This window comes from Miniopterus schreibersii, assembly GCF_964146895.1.
Source record: "Miniopterus schreibersii genome assembly, chromosome: 12".
NCBI classification, from domain to species: Eukaryota; Metazoa; Chordata; class Mammalia; order Chiroptera; family Miniopteridae; genus Miniopterus; species Miniopterus schreibersii.
The window spans coordinates 44201398-44226392 of NC_138112.1; the positions used below are offsets into that span (position 1 = coordinate 44201398).

A 24995-nucleotide genomic window follows, 5' to 3' on the forward strand; every position below is an offset into this window, starting at 1 on the left:
GCCTTTTTGGGGGCAAGAGAGCAAGATCGGTTCAGGGCTCTGCAAAGTCCAATCTCTTTTCATAATAATGCCAAAATACTTTTTTTCTCACTGCATTGATATGTGAATGGATAGTACAAAAGAAAGGTTGGGTAGAACTGCTGGTGCTTTTGCAAAAATCAGGGCAGTGACACCAAACTGCGCTAGTAGTCGTATTTTTTCATCACCATACACTCACAATAAAAATAAAAGTTTCTAAAGACAGCTTCACTTAAGAATGTTCTTAATGAAGCAGTAAAAAGAGCTGCTCTTATATGCCCCTGGAGTAAATCTGATTCTGCGACACAGTGGGAAGTACGCATAAGGCACCTGTGCAGCCCGCAGCTGCGTGGGGAAGGCCCTGGTGCTCAGTGCCTGAGCTCTGGCCGCATGACTGCTTTCTTCATAGAACTCGGCTGTTCTGCTGGAAACTGTGGCTGTCCGGACTTGGGTACTTAGCATACATTTTCTTGAAAATGAATAAAGTGAACCTGTGACTTCAAGGAAAACAACTGACAGTATTTGTTGCCAATGATAAAATTACAGCTTTCAAGCAAAAATTAGAATTTTTGGAAAACTTCTATCTACTACTTTGAATTGACAGCTTTCTAACTTAAAAGATATTTCCGATGATTTAGGTAATATTAACAATGGTGGTTTTAATGTTGTACCTGCAATGTGTCAACATTTGGAAGATCTGAATAACTCAGTGAACCAGTATTTTCCAAATGACCAATAATTTTATTTTTTTATTTTGAGAGTACGTTTATTAGAGCTGAGGACAGTGAAACAAGGGCGGGCTTAGGACAGCAGCAGCCACAGGAGAGCCTAGGCTGGGCGGGGCCGCTGTCAGCTCACTGGAAGTCAGAGAAAGGGGCCTTGGAGACAGGTTCGGGGGCTAGCGTGGGCTGCCATGCCCATTGCCCCCCTGGTTGCAAGTCTCGTGGTGTCCCTTAGAACTTAGGAGATGCGCACCTGTGGGGGAAGGGAAAGGCACAGGTGTGGCTCCAGGGAGGGAAAGCGTGCCCCATGCAAGGTATTTTAAAATCATGCAAAGGTAAACAAAAGATCCGTCCTAAGATGGACAGACCAATGGATTTTAACATGAGTACAGAAATCTCACTTATATGGTTTCAGATTCCATGTTGCAGCTAACCTTTTGAGAAACGCCCACTTACTGAGTTTTGATGTAATGTCAAAGATTAATACCACAATTCTTTGAAAAAGCTATTAAAATATACCTTTTTAAACTATATATCTAGGGGAGGCCAGATTTCCTTCATATACTACAAACAACACATCTAAACAGACTGAATGGAGAAGCAACTACAAGTATCCAGTCACATTCTACTAAGGCAGACACTGGATTGTTTTAAAATGTAGAACAAGGATACCACTCATTTTTTGTTGTTTTGGAAAATAGTTACTTTTCATTAAAATGCAATTCGTGTTAACATGTAATAGGTTTATTATATTTTAAAGTTATTACTTTTAACTTTAAATACACTAAACATTGACAAATATAGCCTACATAACAAAATTTCTTTAAAGTCCTCAATTTTAATTTTTTAATTATTTTAATATATTTTTATTGATTTCAGAGAGAGAGGAAGGGAGAGAGAGGGAAACATCAATGATGAGTCATTGATCAGCGGCCCCCTGCATGGGATCAAGCCCAAAACCCGGGCATGTGCCCTGACTGGGAGTCGAACCTGCATCTCTTGGATCCTAGGTTGATGCTCAACCGCTGAGCCACGCCGGCGTGCAAGTCCTCAGTTTTTTAAATTGTGTAAAGGGGTCTCTAGACCAAAAATTTGAACTGCAGAGATCAAGGAAGTTGCAATGCCACCTACTGGCAAGGTCTGGTATCTCCGCCCCTCCTGAAATCCAAGGAGCTACCATGTTTCCTCACCTGCATCCAAATGCTCCACGAGGCTTTTCTGAGACTCAGCCAGGGGAAGGAAGCTGGGGGTGGGGGGCCGGGGGGCAGACAGAGTGATAATTCTGCTACGGAGGAGTCTATCTTAAGAACGTAAACCTCTGGTTACTAGAGTCGGCGTCTGTAGTTAACTGATAAGAGATTTACTTCTAGTGTTTTGTTGTTCTTTTGTGACTCCTCAGAGCTGTCTCTTCTCAGTTTCACAAGCTCTCATTTCTTCAGCAACATCTGAAAGTTTTACTCCCTTCAGGGGAACTGCCCAGCTGGGCTCACGGAGGTTTAGTCGTTGGCCTTAAAGAAATATGTGAGCAGCATGATCCAAGGTAACTGAATGCTCTAGGGATTTTATTGAGCCTTTAAATTGCCTGAATGGGCTGAATCTAAGAGAGAGAAAAAAATAGTTTTGGGGAGTTTTTTCTTACCGTGACCCTTCTGAACAGTTTCTTGATTGAAATTGCCCAAGAGGAAACCGAAGCCATTTGAAGCATTTTTTTCTCTCACCTTCCTCTTTTCAACACAGTTCATTTTCTTGGTGGCACTGCATATGATACTGATTGACTGTTGGTGATGTGAAAACTTCACTTTTGTTTGCAGATTTTAAATGGAGGGACTCCAGACATTCCTTCCAGTGGCTTACTACCTGGGCAGGCTCAGGAGAACCCAGGCTATCCGTATTCCGATAGTTCTATTCTTGGTAAGTGGCATTCGCACTCATTTCCATTACAATGAGTTTGCAACACATCTGACACAAAGTCATTTTTAATAATGTGAATGTAAATGTACCAAACAAGTTAGTTCTACATAAATTTGATAAGAACAAAGTAAAAGTTAAAAATTTGTTTAAATCTTTACTTCCAAGTGGAGTTTAATGGTTGCGTTCTGGCGGAGTATCCAAGTTTGTCCCTGGAACTCAGGAGACTATAGCAGCCTGGACACGGGCTTTCTCCCACCGTGTAGGACTTAATCTCTTCAGAGGAAAAACCGATGGTGGTTTAGAGACAAAGCCTAGAAGGGTGATCAGTGCACGTTTCAGAGGGTATTAAAAGTCATTTAGCAATGAAGAGTCCACTTCTCCCATCCCACCCGTCTTTCCCTTTATCTTTTTAGATCTTTTTTCCTAATCTCTATTTTCCCATTTCTTTCCTTCTGTAACTCCATCCTTATAATTTGTTATATCAGAATATTAAAATGAGGTCAACTCAGATGTTTTTAATCTTTATTATATTTTAAGTACTGTGTTTCTAAAAAATTGGTTCTTCCCTCTGAAAACCCCAGTTAAAAAATATATATATGGCAATGTAGCACCAAAAGTAGCTCCTCTCGTCCTACTGTTAAGCATAACTTTCTTAATAAAAGTGTGCTTCGGAATTGCTTACCAAGGCAAACACACTTTGGCATCATCACTAACCAGTCTTCTCTCCTCCCGCAGGGGAGAACCCTCATATAGGCATGGACATGATAGACACCGATCAAGGCTCAAGCAGTCCCAGTAACGATGAAGCAGCAATGGCTGTCATAATGAGCCTCTTGGAAGCAGATGCTGGCCTGGGTGGCCCTGTTGACTTTAGCGACTTGCCATGGCCGCTGTAAACACTACCTGTTGCTTTAGCAACAGCTACAGTATCAAAGTGCATTACTGGTGGAGTTTTACAGTCTGAGAAGCTTACTGGGTAAGGAGAGAACAGCTTTTATGTACTGTCTTCATAAAAGCCATCTCAGAGCCATTGATACAAGTCAATCTTACTATGTGTAACTTCAGACAAAGTGGAACTAAGCCTGCTCCAGTGTTTCCTCATCATTGATTATTGGGCTAGCTGTGGATAGCTTGCATTAATTGTATATTTTGGATTCTGTTTGTGTTGAATTTTTTAATCATTGTGCACAGAAGCATCATTGGTAGCTTTTATATGCAAATGGTCATTTCAGATGTATGGTGTTTTTACACTACAAAGAAATCCCCCATGTGGATATTTCTTATACTAATTGTATCATAAAGCTGTTTATTCTTCCTTGTAAGAATCCTTTACTATAAATATGGGTTAAAGTATAATGTATTAGACAGTTAAATATTTTTAATAAATGTTTCCCTTGTTCTATAAATACTGTTCACATTTCAGATAATTAGAAAAAAATCCTACATGCTATAGGGCTGGTTCATCAACTTTTTCCAGTGGGTTTTAAAGACAATCCATGCCAATAACATTTACACCTTTCTGGCCATCATAATAATTCTGGGACTGACATCATTTCCCTGTGTTAAAAGCTCAGCTATTTTGTTAAAATAGTTAATCTCCAAATCGTTACAATTTTTATTTATATGAGAACAAAAATGTTACTGTTTAAACACAAAAGTCAATTCTCTTAAATTACAAATTCAAGACTAGATGTAACAGATTGGCTTCTCTACTACAACTCCTCTCTCTACTAGTACTCACAGCTGTATGGCTTCCAACAGTGTGACCCCAGACCCAAAGGTCACGGAATATTTAAAAAACAACATTTGTATGAGTAATATGCTAAGCAGAGCAGCACAGTATAATGAAAAAAGCACCGAACTAGTATCAGAAATTAGCTCTGAAACCTAAGGTCACTCACTGTACGATTTAGTCAAGGTATTTTACCTTTCATATCAGGTTGAACTAGAAAATGGTATCTTTCAGATCTAACATTGTTTTGGATTTATTTTTTTATAATTAGTAGGGGATCTAAATGCCTCATCACACACATACCAAATTGAGTTCCATGAGCTGCTATTTGTTTTCTAGTTATAATGACACCAGGAAGACAGGAAGTCTAATTATGAGTCTAAAAATGGTCAAGGTTATAAAATTGATCAGAAACATTAAAACAATGGAATTTTATTTTGATGAAAAACTTGAGTTTACAATCATTTAGTAAATGAAGAGCAAACACTTCATTTTCCTATCCCATAACTCTTAAGAAAAAATCATTAGTAAATAAATATCTGTGAACGGATTAAGGGTAAGGCAGACTGGATAATAAACCACCCCTGATGTTCACACTCCCTGCGTGTGACTCACTCTAAAAGGGTGAAAACGGCACTGGAGATAACTGAACTGTTAAGATGTGGGCACTGAATCTCATTCTAATCATTCAAATAAGCCCAGTGATAAATACTCATTTTTTGCTCATCATGGGCAGTAAACTATACACATTTTACTGAAGGAATACTTTGATAGAAGCACTTATTTAAGTTATACTGTGCATCACAACTATAAAAATGGCTTGAACAGTTCCATTTAACCATTTATAAAGTGCAACTATATAATATTCTGCATTTTATCTGGGGTATGACATATCAATCTAGACTGAAAGTACCCCAGCTGCCAATTTCCACCACTTCTGAAAAGATCTAGATGTGTGAAAAAGGACTGTCCCCATACAAAGAACCAATTTCACAAACCTACTGGTAAACAAATACATTTATATAACTGGAACCTCAGGATGCTAGAGTTGTACTCATTTAAAAAACCATTCAGCTACCTTTGGTCTTTAAAAAAGCCTACACTGCAATATCCTAAACATTGTTATGTGCATCTCACGATGAAAAGTGGCCTTGCAGTGCAGAATGAGGAGAGTGCAACGTCACTGTGAAGAGTAGCATGCTATGGTTTCAAGGAACATCAGCATCACAGCATTGGATTCTGTGCATCAGGATCGAGGTCATTGTTGCCCGAAGGGGGATGGATGGGGAGAATATCCAGCTCATCCACTTGCGGAGTTGGGTGCATGACGACCAGCTGGTCCTGGGGAATGTCTGCGGCAGCTGCTGCAAGGTTGGTGATAGATTTACTCTTTACACACTGAAAGTCTACATGCCGACTCTTTCCTTCTTCCTTCTCCCAGGACATTCGAATAAAGGGTCTTTGGACATAGTTGTAAATCACTTCTGGGCGGCCTCCAGGCCTTTTCTTTATTTTTTCTTTATAGGTAGGATAACCTGAGGATAGAAAGGTTTTACAAACTGAGGACACACACTTGCACATACACGGCCCCCCCACACTTCTCATCCAAGTTAGCCTAATGAGGGCTTTTCTGCTGTAGCTCCTGGACAAACAAAACAGAGAAAGGAAACCAATATTCCATTCCCTTGGTCATCAGTTCAATGGCCAGAAACCAAAATCCTGATGTAATTCACAAAACCGTCTATCCTCTCTCAGGTATTCAATACATCAGCCACCAGAAAAACATTCTTTAAGAGCAGGAAAGGATGGGTCCCAAATAAAATGGTATGTAATCTAGTGCATCTTGGGCTCTAGCAGTATATCCTTAATCTCCCTGAACCCTTCCTTCCCTTCACAGGATTATCTGGCCTCGAGATGTGCAACTGACTGCCACATTTGCCTTCTACTTTCCTTAAACCTAAATCGCATTTTCACATTGCTCTGGGTTTTTTCTTTCCTTTTCTGGTTAAATGACAAAAAGCTGCAGAGATCTCCAGCTTCACTGGTTCTAGGTACTTCTGCACCTAGGTAAGCAAAGCCAATATTTAACCCCATATTTCATTTTAATGTTACTACTCCCAACAACCAAGAAGTTCACCCAGATTGGCAATTCCAAAGCAGCTTTTCCTAATTAATTATACCTTCCTTCTCTCGGATCATAATCCCTGAAAAGGAACAACTAGAAAGGACAATCCTAGTTTTGGAAAATTTTTGGTCATTTACCAGGGAAGGCAATTCTCCAAAAACATCATCTCCTTAGAAATTATTATGCGTCCCTTTCCTCCTTCCTACTAGAAAGAATTGCTAGTTTAGACCAGGGATTGCCAAACATTTTCCATAAAAGGCCAGAGAGTACATTCTTATTTGAGGCTTGCGGGCCATATAGTTGCTATCTCAACTACTCAACTATCCCACTGTAAAGTGAAATCAGCCACAGACAATACATAAATGAAAGAGCATGTCTATATTCCAATAAAACTTTATAAAAAAAACAGGCACTGGGCTGGATTTGGCCCAGGGGCCACAGTTAGACCATAATCTGAATCAGAAAAAAAAAAGCCTCACATTACGGAGACTCAATTAATGATTATATTGCATAGGGGGATGTATGTAGACAGCACTGGTAGCTAGTATATATATTTAGCCATGTGTGGAGTGAGTGTGTTATGTGGTTGAGGTGAGGAGGGCACAGAACAAGCAGGGCCAAAAACCTTCTAAAGACCTTCTGCAGAATGTCTTCTACGTTTCATACTTCCAGTCACCTACCACCTGAAGGACAGCACTAGAGATCAGAAAGGTCTCCATCTCTATTCCCTCGTCCTGGGTTCCTCTGGGGCCATTAGAAAGTCTTCAAAATCCCCATCTCATCTTCTCCACAAAGAATCACCACTCTAACACGTGTAATCACATTACATCCTAGGTTAAAAACCACCAAGTTTTCTCATGCTGAAGGGGAAGGCCCGTCCTCCACAGCACAGTATATAAAGCTTTCTTATAACCCGGTTCTAACCTCCTTGCCATCAGGCTTCAACTGAAATGCCTCCTCCTTACAGAGGCCATCCTTGTTTTCCCAATCTAAGTAGGACCCAGTTGCTTTCTCTCTAGCTCTGAGAACAAACAGCTGTTTGCAAAATGATAGAAGACACACATGGGTAAAACTAATGTGTCAGCAATTTCACTACTTATTTTAAGCCCAAAGCCGCCTCCTCTGCCTGCAAAGACTGTTTCTGGTCATTCTTCCCCATATGTCTCAGCAGCCCATTACAGTAAGTCTTCAGTTAACACTGTCAATAGGTTTTGTGACTTTAAGCAAATGATATAATGAAACAAATTTTACCATAGGTTAACTGATATAAAGAGTTAAGCTCCTATGGCATCTTACCAATGTTGTGATGAAACGACACAATGAAATTGTTCAAGGATCTGCTGTATTGTGATCTCCAACAGCTCGACTGGTCAATGATCACCACCATTATCTCCATATCACCATCACAAACATGTACTGAGAAACTGCTATATGCCAGGCTCTGCTTTGTTTTTCAGGTATCAACTCATTCTATCATCATAATAACCCTATAAAGTATTTATTAAGGCCCTAATTTTAGATGCGGAAACTGAGGCACAGAGAAGTTAAATGCCTTAGCCAAGGTTATACAATTGTTAAGTCACAGGATTTGAACACAAGCAATCTGGCTCCAGAACCTTTATTCTTATTCTTATTTCTTTTAGAACCTTTATTCTTTAAACTATGTCATGTTATGTCAAGAAGGGACTTTTATTCTTACAAAGGGCATTTTAAAATAAAACAAGCATTTAACATGGCTTTTGGAAAAATTCATTTATATCAAAGTAAAAAGCAATCTGAAAATGTATGGGCTCAGTCAAACGATCATTAGGGTGAGCTATAGCAGAAAAGATAAATTCATATCTTCTATTACTAGGGAATCTTATGGAATAAAAATTTCTAATGGCCTATTTTCTCAGATAAAGAAAGCTGGTCTTTGTTATTTATAGGTCTACTACATGATCATTCGATATAATCATTTCTCTGAGTTTTTCTTAAAGTATTCAAACTATATTCTAAATGAAATTCTATTTTTTTAACCTTGTGTTTTTGTTTTCAAAAGAAAGTTAACAGAATATATGAAAATGTCTTACCTTCTATTCCCAATCTAATCTTCTTAAGACCTCTCTCCTTCAAAACTGATTTGGCCACATCTCTGTTTTCAATGTACTTGAAAAATCTATATAATTTTGTGCTATAAATAACTGAAAACAAAAAGACAAAAGTATTTTATTAAAATCAAAGTACTTGGATATAAAAAATTTATCTTGATCATCAAATGGGGCTCACAACCCTAAAATCCCAAATAGTGGATGCAGTGATGCCAAAGGATGACTAGCCAACATGACAGGACAATTCAGTACAGTTAATGTATAAGCAATACTTAAGTTGAAACAAAAAAAGCTTTAATAACCAATCAGGTAACCCAATCCATAGGAAGAACTCTCCTTCTGAAAGATATATCATATATAAACTTATTGAAATAGGATCTGCCCCAATTTCTTCAAATAAGAGAACCAAAAGAAAACATCAGGATCACATCATTATCAAGCAAGCAAAGTAAAGGACTTTGCTAGGATGCCTACAAGGCCTCGTCTGGAAAGGGGAAAAAATGCCTTGTTAGAGAGTACCTAATGGATACATCTTGCATTTCATGGATTGAGCAACTATTAATAGCTCCCCAAAAAGGCAAAGACCCTCCCCACAAACTGTTTTCCATTCAGGCGAACAGCCCCATTTAATACTGATGTTAAAAATGGCAGATTCGAGCATGTTCTGCCTAGGTTAGTCTGTTTAGAGCAAACTGGCTTTGCAAAGGACAGACATTCCACTGACAACATGTTGAGTCTTCCAAATGTGCTGGGAACTTCAGGGAGTTAGACTGATGGACTTTCCTCGCCTTCTCTCTTTCAGGTGGAGTTATCTCCCTTAAAAGGTGAACTGCAAAGGTTTTTTCAAAAAAAGAAAAAAACACTCACAAACCAAACATGCTGGTTTAAGAGCCAATAAAAGGAAAATACGTATACAGATGCTACTCATGGAGTAAATTTGTAACTACATCCTTAAGATTACTGATATTTTAAGAGAAATATTTTTTGACATCTCAGAATGGACGGTTGCCACATTTAGGAAAATCAGGCTGAAGAGGCTATCTCTGTCTCCTTAAATAAATCTTTAGCTCCCCATTGGCACAAGATGAAACATTTAGACAAATTAAGTAAAAATGCTTTCAGTCCTTTTAAGCTTCAAAGCTTAAGATAAAAACAAGAAAACCAAAAAACACTGAAATGGAAAGCTCACCAATTAAGGAAAAGCCAGGTGTATTATAATCCCTACATCACTATTATGTCATTTCTGTATTCTATGTTGGCTCTACTCTCTTCAAGTCAGAAAGTTTAGTTTTTTTGAAAACTAAAATACAAATTATGTTTGTTCATTCCGATATTTCTCTTCATTTTTGGTAACCTTTCATTTTTCCTGTGTTTTGTTCAACTTTTTATTCCACATACTGTTACAGAAAACCATTGTCAGCAAAGGGCCTAGGAATGAGGAAATAGCAACAGAAATGTCTATTATTACAACTGTCCACAAAAGAATCACTCATTTAAGTATATCATGCAACAAAAACATCTCAATATAAACTCTGAAAAGTGCTACTGTAATTGGTGTTAAAATAACCTTTGAAAGTCTTCTTTAGAAGTCAAAAAGAACACCACTTGGAGTCTGCTTTGTTTTGTTTTTAGAAAAGGGTAAGTAAAATGGGAAAATAATTAAAGGATTTTGATACAGTCTATATTCCTGTACTTTTTATTTAAACCCCAATCCTTACCAAGTCAGTACAGACTGGAGTACAGAACAAAATGCTGGGCTATTTTACCTAGTTCTTCAAATTATTCTTTTGACTCTTAATCTATGAAACTGGTCAAAAATACCCTATTGAATTCATCAAGATAAACAACAGTAAGATAAATTTTCTAACAAAAACAGTCAAAAAGCACTAATTAGAAAAAAATCTGAAAGTGCAGTAAGAAAAGTTGGTCACTCCTGCTCAAGATACGCTGTTTTGGTCAGAAATACCTAACAAAGCTTCCTGAAGGCTCACTGTATCCTCCAAACACATGTGATATTTAAAAAGGAACATCTTAGAAATTAAAGTCATTCTCGAAATCAATGAGTTGAAGTTTCTCATTTTATTTTTTTATTTTTTAAATATACCTTTATTGATTTCAGAGAGAGGAAAGGAGAGGGAGAGAGAGAGATAGAAACATCAATGATGAGAGAGTCACTGATTGAGCCCACAACCTGGGCATGTGCCCTGACCAGGAATCGCTCAACCTCTGAGCCACACCGGGCAGGGCGAAGTTTCTCATTTTATATACAAATAAAAATTCACTTTAAAAAAACAGCTTTTTTTTATGATCTACTACTCCAGGATCTACTTCTCTAGGAGGCTTCCAAATTCAAAGGAAAAAATCCATCAAGATCCAGATATTCAACAAAAAGCAAACCACCTCTGTGCATGTCAGGGGTGGGCACACTTCTTCTGTAAAGGGCCAGATAGTAAATACTTTGGGCTTTGCGAGCCATGCGGTCTTTGTTACAACAACTCAACTCTGCCACTGTAACACAAAAGCAGCCACAGACAATACAGAAAACCTTTTAAAAACAGGCAATAGGCTGGATCTGGCCCACAGGCCATAGTTTGCAGAGTCCTGGTATAGTTAAGAGTTCAATGTACTTTTTTTATAAAAACTGTCCTTTAATCAATATTATAAAAAAAAAAATAGAGAATCTGTAATGATTCAGGAAACAGAAAACATGCCACAATACTTACTTTGTGAATATTCTTCTCCCATCTGGGGTGGATACTCTTCATCCCAATCAACCACATCGTCGTCTGTAAGCACCACTATGTGGCATTCTCGTTCTCCACTCTGGGCACTAGCTACCATGAGAGGCAGGATCATTTCTTCTAGATAAAATTCAAACTGTCTACGAGCACCATCATTTGATAATTCATGCATTAGAGCACCTGAAATGAGACCCACAAGAACTTATTGATTTTTTGGGGGGTGACTGATAAGTAAAAACAGAGCAGAAGCAACACACAGAAGGTCAGATTAGTTCAGTATCTATTTATGGACCCTATAGACAATATTGTGGTTATTCTTTAGTAAACAGAACTTTTCCTAGGAAGAGTTATTATGGAACTGTAGAATTACAGAGCAAAAAAGGGCAAATAAAGGCATCCAACAACAAGCCCCTTTATTTTACACTCCATGATGTAATCTGCCTGAGGTTACAAAACTAATTTGCAAAATCAGAACTAAATCCATCCCCACCCCCATCCCTAGCCCAGGGCATTTCTTTTATTATATTATGTTGTCTTCTATCAGTATATCAAGTATATCTTAAAGTAGATATTAAGGATAATTTTCAGATTATTAATATAAACTAAAGTAGCTCCCATTCCACCTCCCACGTTTTCTTTCTCAGAAAATTATTCACCAGCATTAAAATTTCAGTGTAAAAGGGGTTAGATGAGAAGGGTCAACTGGGATACGGAAGGCAAACGGCCAAGCAAAACCGAGCAAGATACCGGAATTACACGGGCTTCGCACCCTTGAGAAAGGTAAAAATACACTTCATTTCATCCTCAGGTATAGACACAATGAACAACTTCAACTTCCCAAATACACAGCTGCACAAACTCACCTAAATTGACCTAATGTTTTTTCTTTTATTGCTATTTCAAGGGCAATGCCCTATCTCCTTCCTAAGGCTCTACCACCTCAGGAACTACTGGGAGGGTTGGAGTGTCATCTCCCAAGGGAGTGTTTCCCCTTACAACATGCTGTCTAATTATATAACTATTGATCTCTTGGTTCAATCTCTCTCACTTGTCCTTAAAATGCTCTCATCCCTAAGAACCTCTGCTACCTGGTTTTCTTTCTCCTCTCTGGCTGGTTTTCTCTAGTCACCTCTGCCAACTCTTTCTCCTCTAAGGTGTTCACAATTTTAAGTTCTTTGCTCCTCTCACCACCTTAGGCTGACAATTCCCAAATTTACTTTACTAATTTTGCCTTCTGTAGTCTAGATGCATTATATTCAACTGCCTTCTGGAAACTTCCACATGGATGCCACATCACAGGCACCTCAAACTCTACTCAATATATCCAAAATTGAATTGCATCATCTCTACATCTCTCTGCAGTGTTTTCAAAATCAGCAAATAGCATCAGTATCCACTCAAGTTCTCGGAATCATCTCAGAATAGTGCTGGGCATTGACAGGCACAGGCACTTAGACAGTTGTGGAATAAATAAATGAATCCTTGATTCCTCTTTCATCTCTTAAATCAATCATACCAAGTGCTATTAAGTCCACCTCTTAAATACATCTTGAATTATGTCATTTTCTTCTCTGGAAAATGATATTTTCCAAAGCTACCAAATCTCTTATGCCACATGCTTTTCTGCAATGTGACCTTCACATCTCCTTGCAGGAGGTGGAGTCTAATTCTCCTCCCCTTTATCTAGTGGTCATAATGACTTGCTTGTAACCAGGGGAAATGGCAAAGATGATGGTTGATAAATGACTTACAGTTTTGCCGTGATCTGGGGATTGCTCTCTCTCCAAATGCTTCCTCTCTGAACCCAGTCTCCAGTCTTGGAGAAGCCCAAGACACATGAAGAGGCCACATACAGGTAGTGTGTTTGACAGTCCTAGCTGAACCCAGCCTTTGAGTCACCTCAGCCCTTCAATTTTTCACAAGAATAAGGCCTCCGCCATCATAAAGCAGACAACCCATCTCTCTTGTACCGTCTGAATTCTTGACCCACAGAACAAAAATGATTGTACTTTATGCTACTAAGTTTGGAATGGTTTGTTAAATAGCAATAAACAGAACACATTCCATCCCCATTGCCCCCACCGCAGATCAAGTCATATTAACTTTTATAAAAACTACTGTAAAACCTTCTAATTAAACTCCTCCAACATTGGCTTTTGCCCCTCTGTACAGCCGTACCCCCTTACTCATGGTTTCACTTTCTGAGGTTTCAGTTACCCCCAGTCAACTGTGGTCCAAAAATATTAAATGGAAAATACCAGGAGCATTTGAGATCTTGCTCCTTGGCATATGTTGTCAGTTTGGCTCAAACTCGTAAAAAAAAGAAAGACCCTAGCCAGCTTGGCTCAGTGGTTAGAGCATCGGCTGGAGGACTGAAGGATCCCGGGTTCGATTCTGGCCAAGGGCACGTACCTCGCTTGCAGGCTCGATCCCTGGCCCTAGTCGGGGCACATGAGGGAGGCAACCAATCAATGTCTCTCTCCCACATAGATGTTTCTCTCTCTCTTTCTACCTTCCACTCTCTCTGAAAAGCAATAGAAAAAATATCCTCAGGTAAGGATAAAAATTTTTTAAAAAGAGAAAATTCCAGAAATAAACTATTCATACATTTTAAATTGCGTGCTGTTCTGAGCAGCATGAGGAAATCTTCCACTGTCTAGCTCTGTCCCACCCAGAACATGAATCATCCTTTTATCCAGCATATCCACACTGTATATATTAGTCACTAGTAACTGTCTGTTATCAGGTTGACCGTCACAGTATCACACGGCTTGTGTCCACATCACCTTTATTTTACTTAATAATGGCCCCAAAGCACAAGAGTAGTGATAGCACAAGTCAGATATGCCAGAGAAGGTGTAAAGTGTTTCCTGTAAGTGAAAAGGTGAAAGTTCTTTTTTTTTTTAAAATATATCTTTATTGATTTCAGAGAGAAGAAAGGAGAGAGATAGATAGAAACATCAGTGATGAGAGAATCATTGATCGAGCCTGCAACTCAGGCATGTGCCCTGACTGGGAATCAAACCCCGATTGCCTGGATCCTAGGTCGATGCTCAACAGCTGAGCCACGCCCGGCCGGGCAGATGAAAGTTCTTAAGAAAAAATATCATATGCTGAGGTTGGTAAGATCTATGGTAAGAATGAATCTTCTGTGAAATTGTGAAGAAGGAAAAAAATTCATGCTAGTTTGTTGGTGCACCTCAAACTGCAAAAGTTACAGCCACTGGGGGTAATAAGTGCTTAATTAAAAGGCAAAAAATTTGTGAGTGGAATACATGCACAGAAAATGTATATACGTAATATATGAGGTTTGGTACTATCTGCAGTTTCAGGGATCCACTGGGGTTTTGGAATATAGATCTCTCAGATAAGGGGGGAACTACTGTAATTCATTTTCCCCACAACAGCCAAATCTATTTATGTCTCCTAGTTTAAACCTTTCATGGCTTGTACTACCCTTAGAATAAAAGTCCCAAATCCTCAACTTGATCCATAAAGTCCTGTTATGTGAAAAAAGAGGTTATAGGTGTGTAACCTCTTTTAAAAATATTTTTTCTTTAAATACTATCCATATATTGATGATTCTCACATATAAATATCCAGCCCACATTTCTCTCCTGAACTTTAAACACGTACACTTAATATCCCACTCAGCATTTCCACTTGGATGTCTAATAAGTATTTCAAACTGAACATGTCCACTGTATTTTCATTTCTTTTAGCTCTAGGCCTTCATTCCTGAGTTCAGCCCTGGTTCTCAAAATACAGTGCCTGCCAAGGAAGAGAATGTGTACTCTGAAGATGTACAGCCTAGTTGGGGAGCTACTAGTTACCACAGGTTTCCTTCACTACATGACAGGTTCCATGACAGAAGATTGAGAATTCAGCCCCTCCCTATACTAATCTTGCCTCTAAGCATACGATTCCTTCTGCTTGGAACACACTTCCTCTTCCCTTTCCTCCAGAAAACTTCCTCGAGCCCCCACGCCTGAGTTAGGTACTGTTCCTACAAGGCCATTTAGCACCCTACTCTTCCTCTAACACCATAATATAATTTACTTGTCTCTTTTCCCCACTATACTACAAGCACCATGAGAGCAGTAAACTTATTTTTTCTTGCCTTTTATAAACCTAATATTTTCTATAACGTGAGTGCTCAATAAAATGCAGAAAATTGCCCGGCCAGAGTGTCGATCCATGAACCAAGAGGTCCCTGGTTCGATTACCAGTCAGGGCACATGCCTGGGTTGCAGGCTAGACCCCCAGTAGGAGGTGTGCAGGAGTCAGTGGATGGATGTCTCTTTCATCAATGTTTCTATCTTTCTATCCCTCTCCCTTTCTCTCTCTCTAAAATCAATAAAAACATTTTTTTTAAAAATGAAGAAAATGACTGATTACGATGTAACCATTAAATGAGCTGCCATTAAAAAATGTTTATTAATGTAGTTATCCACAATATATTTTTCCATGTAGAAATATAAAATGGCATGTACAATACAATATGACCCTTTAATGTTTCTTTTTTTCTTTAATCTTCACTCGAGGACATCTTTTCCATTGCTTTTGAGAGAGAGTAGAAGGGAGAGAGAGAGAGAGAGAGGGAAACATCGATGTGAGGCAGACACACCACTGGTTGCCTCCCACACATGCCCTGGACCGAAGCCAGGGATTGAGCCTGCAACCAAGGTACGTGCCCTTGGCAGGAATCGACCTTGGAGGAAGGGAGTGTAGACCCTTCAGTCCGTGGGTCGACACTCTAACCACTGAGCCAAACAGGCTAGGGCTGTTTTTCTTTTAATTTACTTTTATTTCCTAATTTTGTTACCTTATTTTCTTAAGGAAACCCTTATTTAATACTGTGTCAAGCACTTTTCAGTTAATCTTCACAACAACCCAGTGAGATAAGTATTACTGTCTCTATTTTAAAGATGAGGAAACTAAGAAACAAGGTTTTAAGTAACTTGCCCAAGAAACCCAGAACTCTCTAGTCAATAAGCATTCAGTACTTTGTATAATTTCTTTTTCAGTTAAGAGACAAACTTAGACATTTTAGTGTCAAGTGTCATTCCAATAGTCAATAAAGACACTTATTTTCAGGAAAAAATTCATATTTGGACTCAAATCTACACTCACAGTATCCTTTTATATTTTTATAAGACTATTTCTGTCTCTTCACATTCTACATAGTTTTGCTTTAATTAAAGTCTATGAGAATCTCTAAACTTTTAGTAACATATATCACAGGTAATCTAGAAATAATTACAAGTATTATTTTAATATCAGAAGTCTAGAAAAACCATACTACATATATTTTACATAAACACTCTTAATTCCATAATATAAATGAAACTTAACAGTGATGACATGGCAAACTATGTCTAAAGGACTACAGAACTAAAATCCAAATCATCTCTAAGAAATTCCAGTGCATTTTTTTAATCTGACAGTCACCAAAATTCAACATCTAATTAAATGAAGTTAAAACTGTCTCATGAAAAAAATACACTAAACGTAAAGTCTAGGATCTATAATTAGAATAATGAATGCTCATGGTTTGAACTAAAAATCATTTTTTTAAGATGTGAAAAAACAGCAACTTTATTCATGTTTATAGTTGTATGTTCCAGCTATGCAACTATTTGACTTTAAACTTTTAAATATCATTTACATAGAAATGGACTCAGAGTTAGACCATTCACTGTTCTGTCCCACCTACTGATATTTTTATGGACACTTTAAGGAAGTGTCCATAATGGTACTTAGGGAGAGGCTTAATAAGGCCACTCATTTTCAGAGTTAGATTACAACTAAGCATGAAGGATAGTTATATTTAAGTATACAAGAGGTGCCTCAAAAATTTTAAATAAAATTTCCCATTCACAGTTTTCAGGACACCAATCTTTGAAACCACTCTGCCAAGCTAGTATTGAGTTTAGATAATAAAGTAAAGATAACCATTATGTCTGGGGCTAACACAAGTCTATAACCACGTATAAGAAACTTCAAAAACGGCTTCCCACTGTATATAAAATAAAATGTAAGAACATTAGTTTGAATTAAACACCTTCCATACTCTGGCCCACTTAATTATTCCTGTCTCCTTCTGGTACTGATATATAAAATCTCTGCTCCAACTAGGTTATTTCCAAAGTATATATTTTGCATCTTAATTGCAAAAATCCCAGCTCTCAGAATGACCTCCCCACTCTGCTTTCTAAATCATTCCTATTCATTCTTTACCACATGTATCCTCTGGACTCATCCCCAAACCTTGTAGCCCACAATAACCATCCTTTCTTCTGAACTTCTCCAACCACTTAATATCCAAGTCAATATCTGATAATTCTCATATGCTATTTTGACTTTCTGTATATAATCATCTTTTCTTCTTAGGCATGGAGTAACAGTGAAATGGTGGCTGGTTAAGAATGTTGTGAAAAGAGAATATCAATCAGAGATAAGATTCCAAAGTTCTAGACCTTGCTCTGAGACTATGTTTGAAGTTCCTGAATGAAGTCCCTTAACTTTTTGCATAAATGAAGTCTAGGTACTCAGTCTAAGATCTTTAATGACAAATAACTATTTGTGAGAATTATTTGTATCTTCCACAGTGGGTTAAAATAGTATTTTATATGTTAAGTACAAAAAAATTATAAAATTTTTGTTGATGTGATCTGAGGAATAAAGCCAAACACCACACTTCACCAAAGCCAGGGCTCCCATGCTGGGAGATAAAAGACTGGTGACAAACTACAGAGGAGACAGTCGATGAGGAAATCTGGAATAGTCTATCAAAAAAATAAATTATTAAAGTTGGAAAAAAGTTTTGGAAAGAAAATTGCACAAGGATCTCATAAACATCTCAGTAAACTTCCATAAATAATCTTCATGGTACTAGAATGCTTTACAATTCAGTTAAACAAATATTTGATGTCTAGATAAATAGCACTATTTCAGCCTTTTTATTCCAATATAGTATAACTACAAATTACTCACATACAAAACGGCATACTTACTGAGATCTCTACATTTAATAGTACTATATTCAAAAGAGATACAAAGATAGTCACACGCTTCTCTCAGTTCAGGAATAGATATGCCATCAGGACAACGGATTACTCCTGTTTTATAGTAATCCTAAAAAAAGAGAAAGAAAGCAAGAATGCATAAAGCATCTGAAGCATGAGATAGCCAAAACTTATTATTAAGGCCTAGTTGTTTCACTGACTCACCCAGTCACAGATTTAACAGCAGAGGTAAGATAAAAACCTAAATCTTTCCATTATTTATACATCTCTTTTCTCTACTATATCATGCTAATTCATATGTATTTCCCCCTCTACAAATTATTTTTCTATATAACTACCACAAATTTTTAAGTTTTTTTTAAAGGTAAGGAAGTTGAATTAACATATTTTAAGTTACCTTAAATATTACCTAAAGAACTGAGCAAAATTTAAAGTTCTTAGTAAAGAACTTCAAAGTCATATCCAAGTATTAAAATATGTAAAAGAGAACACACAATTAGATATTATTCTTCCAAATACTATCCTTTGGTGCTTCCCATATTACTATAATCAATCAATAGTAATTATTTCAATAAAATGTTATTAGGGGCTACCTCCAAATACAAGTAAGTTACTCCATAGCTGAGTAACAAAAATATTCCTTACTTGTCAACTCCACTAGGGGTGAAACGGAAGTATGGGCCGCTGAAAGAAGCACTTCCCCCCAAATTAAGATCTGCCTCAAGGCTCCACAGTAACACAATGGAAACAAGATATCGTCTGGTACTAACAACTGGTTGTCTGAGTACTAGCAACTCAATCAAGATTAATTAAGTTGACCCTGAACACCACCACACTTAGGGGTACCAACCGTTCAGTGGAAAATCTGCGTATAACTTTTGACTGCCCTAAAACTTAATTAACAATAGTCTACTACTCACCAGGAGCCTTACCAATAACAGAGTCAATTAACACATATTTTGTATGTTATATGTATTATATACTGTATTCTTACAATAAAGCTAAAGAAAATTATTAAAATCATAAGGATGAGAAAATGCATCTACTTTATTTATTGAAAAAACTCTGCATGTAAGTGGAAACAAACCTGTGTTGTTCAAGTCAGCTATACCTTTCCTGTCTGTACCTCAAGACTCTCACTCCCCTTTCCCCCAAAACTATTTGAGGAAACCATATTTTTAGATTGTGGCATAAACTGTCACACACTATAATGAAAGCTTTATCACTGACTTGAAATTACAAGTAGGGACTCTATAACAGTAATTCAAATATTCCTCAAAAATAAAAAGTTAAAACCTCAAAATAAAAATAAAGGTTTAAAACAGTGATGCTAACAAATACATTTTAGAGATTAATTTTAAGTGTTCAGGAACATCCATATTGCTGATTATGTGCAATAAAATATTAGAATTCAAGTAGCCACATTCATTCTCAGATTGATTTATTTTATTTAAGAGAGTTACGGACAGAGGAAAAGCATGACTCCATATATGTTAACATTACACCCTTGAAAGAACTGCCTATGCAGACCCAAGAGATGAATCACCACTACCCTATCTATCTTCCCAAAGGTCATAAAACTCGTTTATTTATATTGTTTTTATGTACTAAAATAAAGATGAATTGAACGTTATTTAAATATATATATATATATCCTACATACCTCCATAAAGATATCCAAATCGAACTCTGATTTCAATTCAAGTACTTACCAAGAAGGGGTCATATGATTAAGTCAAAACACACAAGAAACAAAAACTTACCAGAATAGCTCGAAATACAGTGGAGCCAATTCCCTCTGCCACCTCATACTCTCCCTTCTCATTGGGACGTGTAAAGTTATGTTCTCTGCCAGATCCAAACATCCTATAACAGTAAATAATTAAGAAACATATCAATAGGATACTTCCTTCATAAGGGAAAATTGATTTCATGCACAAAATTAAAAAGGAATTATAATTTAAGTATTAAATTATATCATTAAATTAGTTTAAAGAGTTTTTATCAGAAATTTATTCTGGCAAACATAATTAACAAAGGGAATATTTAAAATATTTCCTTTTTGATGGGAGGGAACAGTAGTATACAGGGGTGGGTAAAAGGAGATTTACAATTGTGAGTATATGAAACACAGTTTATTTTTGTATTATTATTTATTATTGTATTATTTTTATTATAAATGTAAGCCTACTTTTGCCCACCACTGTAGATTCCCTACAAGCAATTATCAATTGATAAAATTCAGAAGCTAAAGAACTTTCCAGCTCCTTCTCCTCAGGGGGAAAAAAATATATCAACTGAGGGGGAAAGGTCACTTTTATACTAATACCAGAAGGGGGGAAAAAAAGGAAAAGGGAAATCATATTGTTTATGCCTTTTCCTTAAAACTGTGATCGTCCTTGCAAAGTTAATACTGTAATGCAGTACATACAGTAAACTACGAAAAAGCAAGATAGTATAAGCAGGTTAGTTGTTTTATTTTTCACAATCTTAACCTCAAATATAAAAAATCTTGCTCAAAATTCTTACACTTGCATCCCAGAATTGAAAAATTAGCCATCAAATGCTGGGGCAGACAGGAATAAAGAAGTTAAGAAGAGAATAAAAAGATGAAACAAATAAGTAAAAAGCTCTTAATATTAATTTATACATAAGAAAAATACAAATGGACATATTTTTTCAGGTCATGTTATTGGCTTTTAACAGTAACCATTTAGAAAAGAGGCAATTTGCAAAATATGTCCTTCAAAAAAAAAATTTAATGCATTACTCACAAGAAAAATTTTATTTACTTATTTATTTTTAAGTAAATAAAATTTTTATTTTATCACCCGAGGATATTTTTCCCATTGCTTTTCAGAGAGAGTGGAAGGGAGAGAGAGAAAGAGAGAGAAACATCGATGTGAGAGAGAGACATTGATTGGTTGCCTCCCACAGGCCCCCTGACCTGATTGAACCTGGGACCCTTCAGTCCTCGGGCCGACGCTCTAACCACTGAGCAAAACTGGCTAGGGCCCAAGAAAAATTTTAAAGTGTGATTAAAGAAAGTAAGACCTCCTCCAAAAACATCTACTCCAGAGATTTCCATATCTGAGCATTCCACTGATGACAAAATTTCAGAACAAATTTGGGGGGCTGCCAAAAGTTTGCGAATAAGTTAGGGCATTTATGTACCATCTGCTATTACTATCTTTTCATAAAAGGCAGGACATTCTAACAAGAAAAAATGAGGAGGAGATAATCTCTGAATAAATGATAATCCTTAACTACATGGGGAAAAAAAGTAGAACGTTTGAACCTGATACCACCATTAGTAAAGTAAATATGGCTGATCTAAGTATTCTACTCAACAATTTCCCAATTTAAATGGTTTCTCTTTTTGTTATAACATATAAACCTATGAAGAACAAAGCTTTTCTATTTCACTTTCCAAAAGAATGCAACTGCTTTTTACAGTCCCCATGAATATTAATTTTCAACCCCAAAGATATGCTTTGTTCAATTCACATGAAAAGAAACCTTCACTGATGTAAAAAGGACAGTCTTTCAGGAATCAAATGTCATGCAATTTTCTCTAACACTTGAACTTTTCACAAAAGGAGAAAACTACTTTTCAGATCAATATAGACACACACAAAATATATATATTGGATTTTTTTTTTTTAAAGAAAACATGGCTTAGCAGCTGAAGCAAAATATCAAATATCTACTTTTTAACTTTCTTTAAAGTGCAGGTAAAAAATAAAGTATTAACAGTGTCAAGTCATCCTCCTAATAGCTTCCATCAAATAATCTACTGAAAAATACATAAAAGCCTACAGTTCAGGTATTTTTATCTCACAGATGCAAAGCCAATGGTAAAAGAAAATATTTATCTACTCATATGCGGGCATTTATTCTGTATTCAGAGACTGGCAAATCTCTCTGTCTCTCACACACACACACACACACACACACACACACACACACGAAAGTACGCATGTATCCCAAATATTCATATGTAACCTAAAAACAAATTTTTTTTTACCTCATGTAAACTTCTACTTCATATACATGCCCTCTCATTTTATATTAGAGCAAAGAGAAAAAGATAATAACTTTAAAATTAAAAGGTATTCAATCCTAGTTTTGGAAAAGTTGAAAAATGAAGTCTATATTTTCTGTATCATTCTTAGATTGCAGTTCCAATAACTACGAACTTTACATTAATCTGTTACTCTATATGAGCACAGATGAGAAGATGACTATTTCTAATTCTTTTTATTTTTTAATTTTAAAGAAAGGAATTTAGCCCAGCCAGGCGTGGCTCAACAGTTGAGCATCAACCAGGGATCCAGGCAATTGGGGTTCAATTCCCGGTCAGGGCACATGCCCGGGCTGCAGGCTCCGTCCCCAGTCGGGGGCGTGCAGGAGGCAGCCAATCAGTGACTCTTTCATCACTGATGTTTCTATCTCTCTCTCTCTCTCCCTCTCCTTTCCTCTCTCTGAAATCAATAAAGATATATTTTTAAAAAAAGAAAAAAAAACAAAAACAATGGACATCTGTTATTTTAAAAAAAACAAATTTATTTTGTTAATCCTCACCTGAGAACATTTTTTCCAATAATTTTTTTTTTTTTAGCCAGAGTGAAAGAGAGGTAGGGAGGGGGAGAGAGAAAAAGAGATTGAGATTGAGATCGAGAGAGAGAGAGAGAGAGAGAGAGAGAGAGACATATCAATTGGTTGCCTCCAGCATGCAACCCGACCGGGGCCAGGGATCAATCCTGCAACCCAGGTACGTGCCCTATGACCAGGAAATCGAACCTGTGACCCTTCAGTGGATGGGCCAATGCTTTAACCACTGAGCAACACCTGCTAGAGCAAAGATGACTACTTCTAATGACTACTTCTCCATTCTACTAACTACTGTTAAGAACATTCATTTTTTTAAGTATCAATATCAAACTGACAAATGCTGACTTTTTAGCTAACCAAATTGTTGGGTCGTTTTCCCTTTCAACAAGACCAATACCTGCTGTATTTGATGGCTGAATTTGGGAGTCCCAGGTAAAGAAACATTGCCACTGTTAAATTGACCTTGTTTTGATGAAATCTATGGTTTCAGCCTGCAGAAATCTTTTAGTATCCTGTCTTCATTAGCTAATACATTTACTATTCTGACTGGTACAGCAAAGATTGTTAGAAATAAAATCATGTTCAAAAACTGTCTCTACCACTTTCTAGCTGTATTAACTTGAGCAAGTTATTTAACCTTCAAAAGCTCAGTTCTTTCATCTGTAAAATAGGAACACTACATTCCAACATAGGATTACTGTAAACTTAAATGAAAGAAAAAAAAAGAAATAATGTATAAGTGTTTTAAAATTAATAGTACAAAGAACTGCAATAATACAAACCTGCCCAACATTGTATTTGGCTGTGCAGTAAAAATGGATGGGTCTACAACAAATCTAGTATTATCCACTATTAGTGTCACTCGTTCTGATGTTCTTATATTCCGAGCTCCTTCTTTTGCATTCTCATATACAAACACCATCTCCGCAGATGTCTTACAGCTACCATCTGAACTTGACTGACTACTATTTCTGCTGCTGTTCCCAGCGCTGCTACTAGAACCATTTGGAGATGCTCTTTGAGGACGAGGACTGCCTGGACGAGAGGAACTGTGATCTTTTTCTCGTTCTGAAATAAAGATGTTAAACAAAGTCATGCAAATTTTCTTTTAAAAAATCCAAGATCCATATATATCTTTCAAAATATTTTTATTTAGAAAACTTGTTTTAAATCACAGCATTCCATCTTTTTATCTCAAATAACATTTTCACAGAACACCATAAATATTTCCCAGGAATAAAAACATCAAAATGTTTTCTAAAATAATTAATCTTTATAGACTTTTCAAAAAATGTATAGCTTACTAATATTGACCCACACTAAGATCAAAATTAAGGTAAATTTTATGTTATTACTCTACTTAAAAATATATAGAAACCCAAGGAGCAGAATCACAAGTCAAATAAGTAAACGCTGAAAGTTAGTAAAAGATTAGTAAGAATACCAATTTAAACTCCCTTAAATACTAAAAGTATTCATACTATTCTGAGAACAAAAAGTACAAATTCTGGAATATTGCTGTGTTAATAAAGGCATTTTGAAACCAGCAATTTATCTCACAAAAGGAAGGTCTGATAGAAGAAAAAAAGTTGAAGAAAAAAAGTTGAATAAGGATAGCAAGAAGTATTTATTTTTTCAAATGATTTTTAATGTCTACCTAATTATGTGGCTTTAATAGCTGATGATATGTTGCTTTCTTTTCATTTTCACTTTTGTTGAATAAAGCACTGCTACAAGTTTTATAGGATCACATAATTATTATTTATAATTTTAATAGGTAGGTTTCAACATTCTATAAAGGAGAAATTAAAACTAAGATTTTGTGATTAAGTTTCCTTTAGAGGCTAGATCACTACACTTTAAAGGTGACCTAAAAATGTACCTCCATCCCCTCAGTTCCATCAGCTTTTGCCAAATTCCTCCATGACTCAGGCTACTTAGAACACTCTGTACAGTTTTACTGATTATATAATTAGATCTGCAGTATCTCCAGAGATACTCTGACACCTCCGTT

At 36.7% G+C, this 24995-nt stretch overlaps 2 protein-coding genes across 16 annotated transcripts in view; one reads left to right on the forward strand and one right to left on the reverse strand.

The window, feature by feature from the left end:
• Nucleotides 1-4055, forward strand: part of BMAL1 (basic helix-loop-helix ARNT like 1) — a gene marked incomplete at its 5' end in the record, with an annotated part of 103047 nt that extends 98992 nt beyond the window's left edge. For 4 of the 7 annotated variants that reach the window (XR_013999982.1, XM_081153225.1, XM_081153223.1 and 1 more), the window contains 2 exons: nt 2552-2651; nt 3387-4054. Coding sequence is in view for 6 of the 7 variants with exons in the window: in XM_081153225.1 (XP_081009351.1) it covers nt 2552-2651; nt 3387-3547 (261 nt within the window). Of the gene's footprint in view, nt 1-2551; nt 2652-3386 lie in introns of all 7 variants that reach the window. The other 3 variants (XM_081153224.1, XM_081153222.1, XM_081153227.1) reach the window with 1 other exon arrangement.
• A 744-nt stretch (nt 4056-4799) lies between these two features.
• BTBD10 (BTB domain containing 10) overlaps nt 4800-24995 on the reverse strand; it is a 59831-nt gene continuing 39635 nt past the window's right edge. For all 9 annotated transcript variants that reach the window (XM_081153240.1, XM_081153236.1, XM_081153235.1 and 6 more), the window contains 6 exons: nt 23764-24049; nt 20131-20233; nt 18356-18476; nt 11322-11519; nt 8581-8691; nt 4800-5918 (listed from right to left, as the gene is read on the reverse strand). In XM_081153240.1, coding sequence (XP_081009366.1) covers nt 5608-5918; nt 8581-8691; nt 11322-11519; nt 18356-18476; nt 20131-20233; nt 23764-24049 — 1130 coding nt within the window. In that variant the 3' untranslated portion in view covers nt 4800-5607. The remainder of the gene's footprint in view (nt 5919-8580; nt 8692-11321; nt 11520-18355; nt 18477-20130; nt 20234-23763; nt 24050-24995) is intronic.